General features: G+C 41.2%; 1 protein-coding gene across 1 annotated transcript in view; it reads left to right on the plus strand.

Annotated features, from left to right (window-relative positions):
* Positions 1-6000, plus strand: part of T265_10559 (hypothetical protein) — a gene marked incomplete at both ends in the record, with an annotated part of 113832 nt that overhangs the window by 47750 nt on the left and 60082 nt on the right. Inside the window, one exon of the mRNA XM_009176961.1 lies at positions 5061-5250. Within this exon, the coding sequence (XP_009175225.1) occupies positions 5061-5250 (190 nt within the window). The remainder of the gene's footprint in view (positions 1-5060; positions 5251-6000) is intronic.

The following is a 6000-nucleotide window of genomic DNA, read 5'->3' on the forward strand; positions in this document are numbered from 1 at the left end:
ATAGAAGTTTATTTATCTTCGCCGTACAAATATACTTCCCTCTCCCCAGTTTCAGATGAGTAAAGAGATAAACTCAAAATTATTCGTCCCATATCCCCTTATCTCATTGGTTGTTTTACTTGCACATACAAGCGGTGTAGACAAACTGTTGCTGGTATTGTTTCTGAAAATGTTTCTGGAACTGGTATACAGGACAACGAGTTAACATAAGGCTTTGAGCCAACATGGTCATTTTTGGCGAAGTGAATGCTCCTATAGCTTCATGTCGTCTTTCTATCATGACTTGATCGATCGGATGCCTTAGAAAACCTGTAATTTCATTTGTTTTCTTCCAATAAATCAATACGGAGAAGAGTATTTTCAGTCTGTCTACCGGAATACAATAAGATAATCTGTCCTCTACTATGACTCTCTAAGTACACGCACTGGTGTACACCTTATGCTCACTATTACCCTATCCATTGCTCCGTTCATTCACAGTAGGGCAACTTCTATCTGTGAGTTTTTTCCCATGCTTCGTGAGTTGCTTAAAAAGTCATGTGAAATTCAAACTGATTCGCATCTAATTCCTACCTCTACATGCATTCTACACAGGTCCACGGATGAGAGTTTCCGGAAGGCGCTAATTGACAACTTTCAAAATGGTGTTCACAACAACTGTACGTGTTTCACCGTTCTTCCCACATTCCTTAAGCATTATTCATTTCTTTTTAATAAGCAGAGCACATCACCAATCGGATGCTTTTTTCCCGTTATGAGTCTGAACAAAATGGGAATTCCCGTAGGTCGAAACGTGATTATCGCTCATCCTCATAGCATTTTTATTGGTATCTCCAAGATATTCAGAGCCAGAACTTGAATAGTTATCACTCATAGTTGCAGCTGACCATAGAGTCTTCAGGTATGTACTTTGCCTGTCGAAAACGGCTGAAGTTGAATCAAACTTAGTTAGAAGGTAGCCTTGTAAACGCTTACATCTTGAAGGTGGAGTATTCACACACTTTATGATCGTTTCCACACCCTGATACCGTTGGATACCTAGTTTTCAGCACAAACTGATTTGTCTGTGAAGCAGCGTTTGTCTATATTGAACAAGTCCACGATACAAGTGAGAGCTCGTCAACTGACCGCAACTGGGTTTAGACCTAAAAAACCTTCCAGATTGTAGTGCATCGAGCTATAGACAGCTTAGGTTCCGTTTATATGGACTGATTTCTCGCGAGAAGACATCTTAGAACAAAACCGTTTTGAATTCCATGTCTGTAAAAGCTTATCTTTTTTAGAAAATTTATTCCAAAAACCAAATTAGTCTGCAAATGAGTGTATTTTGCTGATTTCGTGCAATTTGGTTTCAAGTAGAACATAAGGTTGACGAAAACCCGGGGACTGCGCCCACCTGATGAGCCCCAAGAAGAGCGAAACCGGTCGTGGGCTGTAGAGGAATTTTCAGCAACCTTATGAGTAGTGTATTACAAAATTTATTCGTTTTTCGCTGCACTAGAGTATCCACAATAGTGATCAACAAAATTTTACTGTCCAAAGACAACCCCCTGGAGACTTTTACAAACAACCTTAGTCCGTCTAGTATCTGAAGCGCCTTCAGCCTGGGGATGAGAGAAGCGGATTTGTGGTCTAGCCAGTTCATATCTGAAACAATTCATCAATTTAATTCCAGAACAACTACAATTACATACACCTCATTGCAGAAGTTTTTATTCATTTGTGTGAATAAATGCTTCCCCTTTGTATGTGGAAACTAAACTAGAACGTATCAGACGGTGTCACCATCGTTCAGCTGCGATCGTAACCCAGACTACCTCATCTATTTGCTCTGACAGGTGGCTGAGCAGAAAAAAGAGCCAAACCATCATTTATTTTCACAGCGAATCATATACCCTTCTAAAATAAAATTAAACACTGCAAGTCAGTTTGGATTATTGCAGTTGTTTTTACCAGTGGAAGTTCACAATGACAGTATGTGAACAAAACACATTTCCCCCAACTGAACGAACGGAATCCCGTTTGGTACAATCAATCAATCAATCACTCGGCGACTGCGCTCTTTCCTCTGAATAACTGTCGACTTGTTCTTGTCCCTTGTTTCAGATACAATGATACAGAAATTTCACAATCAAATTGCAAATTGTATTGAGGCCGAAAAAAATGCCCCACAGCCAGACCCCCCTCAACAGATATCCTACGGAAAACCAATCCTGCCTTATAGCTCAATGTTCATATTCTCTTCTACAAACCCGTGAGTGATTTATCAGAACTAATAATTCGTTTAGGTTGTTAGAAAGTTAATTCCGGCTATCCTGTTAATTTCTGGTTGGCAAAATTTTGCAAGTTTCATTGGTAACGCTGAAACCCATTTTTTCTGAGCAGTTGGTTCAGTCACCGTGTTGACTTAACACTAGATCTTGTTCCTTTTCATGTCGTAGGGTTCTACTTTCTGTTAGCCGCACAAATTCTTTGATCATATTGTTTGTTATACCCGCTTCTGTTCGTCCTTCTTATTTGACTTCCTTGGATCTTTTGTAAACTGAAGAGAGTTCAGTTGCTTCATTTTTCGAATTGTAGTTAATTAATAACGCAGCTGGAAAGATGACCATCACCTCGAGATACTCGATTTTGTCCTGCACTAAATCCGTAAAATAAAGAAGCCCACTTCCGGCTTTGCCCCCTTTTTGCTTTGTTTGCCTAAATAATGCCCTTGAATTGCTTTCAAAATGCAGTAAATAGTTTATTTCATTTGGCTGCTTCATTGCCTCCCGTGACCTTGTGGAATATCTGTAGAATTCGGGTGGTTACAGATTATCGTACTTGGGGCATATTCCATCGTAAAGCAACTGATTTTTCTGGTCTATGTTACAGCACCTTTGGTGTCCCTGCTGTTAGCTTTGTTGTCGCTGTTGTTATGGTATCATTTCGCGTCGTGACGTCCGGCTATATTTTCCAATTAGGTGTATTTTAATGTAAATGAATCAACAGGGTTCGGCATTAGCGAACCCAATGTGTCCGCTTTACCAAAAGTCGAAACTGATATTTCCCACAGAGTACCGACGGGCATTTCAAATATAGGGTAGCAACATTAACAGGCGATGATAAAATCTTGATGGACGTTGTTCTAAATAGTGATCATGTGACACGATTCTGACGTGGGATCTTGACCGATCAATCATTGGCCATTTGAACTGTCAACATGATGCCACCCGGTTCGGTTCAGAGACATACATACATACGCATGGGGTCAGATAATACGACAATCCTGACAGCCGTGTTGGTTTCAGCTTGCTTCAAACTACACCGGCGTGGTTTCTGCTTCCAATTTAGCAGGTGGTTCTGACACTATATGTACGTGGATTGGAAAGACGGATTCTAGAATATCATGAGCACATTCTGATACACTTCAGCGCCTATAATTTTGAAATACGATCTGTGTGCCATGATGAGCTCGCAGATCTTTATCGAACTAAACGAATAGATTTTAGGAAAGTTATGTGTTCAGTTCTGCGTGAGGTCGTCCTGTCCAATATAGCCCGCGTGCAAACACTGCGTATTCCGTGGAAATTATAGAGTTGAGAAGCCGAGTTCAAAGTGCTATTTCTGACATGTTTGGTAAGATTGATAAGACACACCTGAGAAAGCTCGAAAAAGTAGGATTTTCGATGAAAACAGTCTGTAATAGAATACAACAATACACATCCCGCAAAACCCAAAACAGAATACAACTCATTGTCACTTACTCGTGTACACAGCAAATTTCCGCTAAACTCGGTAGCGAATCGCAGACTATGGTCAAAATCGGGGACTGAATGAACCGCCGGTTCTGCCCTTCTCCGAAAGTAGTCCTTGATGTAGCAGGACGACTCAAGTGATCTCCTTTATAATATGTTAACTGTGTTAACTGAAACGCTTTGCTCTAAATGGAACACTATGAAACATTTCTGCACCCATAAGTATATGCTCTTTCCTCCGAGCGGCCTATATGTTCACATTTGTTTCTGGGAACGTGACTTGAACTACCACACGCGATAAGAGATCACCGGAAACCTGTGTCCGTTTTTTGTTTCCGCCACATGTGTTACTTGCGTGTGCAACCCAAATTCATGTAATGATTGGTTCTGCAGGTAATCGTAAGACTTCCGCCTTGGTTCTTTTTAAGACCGGTTCGACGTTGTCCTGAGTGACCAGTTATCAAGAAAATGTCTTTACTCCATCTTTTATACCTCGACAACAACAGGGTTATCTAGTTTTGACCTCGTGCTTCCATAGGATGACTTACTCTGTCCCAAATGCCGTCCCAAACCTACAGTCTCCTCGCTAAAACCACAAATCAGGTTCTGTTTTACCTCTTCACCTGCCCTGACGCTACTGGGTTATAGTCAGAAGACAAGAAGACGACCTGAAGGAACTGTGTATTAACGCAATTACAAACTGCTATATATATGAGATTCACTTATCACCGTATTTGATGGTCGATCCGCTGTCAACCAACCAGTGTGTCTCCCACACACCCACACCTGTTCTCGGGCGGTTGTTCCTTTGTCTCGGTTAATCATAGATGGCCGCCTGTGTGCCTGTGTACGGGGTGCCCTGGCCACGGAGTGGGTGTGAACTTTCTGTGTCCTTATTTGACCTTTCTCCGGCTCATGATGAAATCGGACGTGATTCAGACGCGGGGGCATAATCGCACGGGTCTGTTTCACATGATTGTTCTGCTGCGCAGTAGGTTGATGCGCAGCCGTATTTGATTCCAAAAAACTTGAGGTAAAAGTTATTCGGGTTTTATGTTAGGGGATCTGTTCTAAATTGAATCAGTTTTCATGGAATCGATATGGCGTTCGCCATTAATGTGTTTCGACAGTCAAAATGTAAGCACAGTTGGATTTTGTGGCAAAAGGTTAGGCTTAATCTTGGTGCTGCTTAGGTAAGACCATTTTGAGGTTAGGTAGGTGAATCCGTTTTGGAAGTAAAACAATAAAGATGTGTTTTCTTGATCCTATGATTAGTTATAAACAAGGTAACTTACAAATATAAATGTGTTTTTGTCACTGCAGTGTTCGGCGATTTTGTCATTTTGTCGTCAATCTCCGGTATTTCGACTTGTTCATCATGATTGTGATTGCTTCAAGCAGCGTGGCACTGGCCGCGGAAGATCCCGTGTCCGAGAACAGTGTCCGCAACTGTCTCCTGGAATATTTTGACCATGCATTCACCTGTGTGTTTGCAATCGAAATGTTGCTCAAGGTACGTTAAATCAATTGCCAAGTAGGTAAGAGTTCGCGCATTTATATTGATAACCTCCAGAGCTCACTTTCACAGCTTATCGAACATCTGTTTATCTACACAAGGTGGGTCGGATCAAGGAAGTCACGTAGAATGAAAAAACTTTAAAATCACACTCGAAGAATATTTTTAGTGGTTTCAACAACCTAGTTATGGGAATACATGAATTTAATCAAGCAAATTAGTGTAAGACCTTATGCAAACTATGCGGCAATTTAGATAATCCGTCTACAAAAATCCCATCCAACACTGATAAGCCTAACGAAGTACGAGGTTTCGCCAACTAAAGTTCCCCTCTGCTATTCATTCATCCAGTATATCCGAGTCACCTCTGCTAGGTCCCAGAGTTGCTTGTATTGAAAAGTGGCTAAACTGATCAAGCAAGAACGAGCTCATTATATGTCCCTAAAAGAGGCTCTAACAAAATTCCACGAAAGATAGAATTCCAACAAGCGTGTATACATGTTTTTCACAATACCCTGGCAACTTGCTGCTTGTACCTTATAGTGAAAGCACCATATCGACAAGTGGTGTTTCCGCGTGGGGACGATGGTGAAGGGACAGTTTTTGTGATTAGACAAGTGGATAAACGGTAAACAATTTTACTGATTCAGTCAACACACATGTTTCAGCTTCCATCACACCATTGTTACACGCGTCGCCAACAATTAATTTCACTATATTCCGGAAGTCTGATAGAGTGCCGTCTAC

Source organism: Opisthorchis viverrini (genome assembly GCF_000715545.1).
Source record: "Opisthorchis viverrini unplaced genomic scaffold opera_v5_384, whole genome shotgun sequence".
NCBI classification, from domain to species: domain Eukaryota; kingdom Metazoa; phylum Platyhelminthes; class Trematoda; order Opisthorchiida; family Opisthorchiidae; genus Opisthorchis; species Opisthorchis viverrini.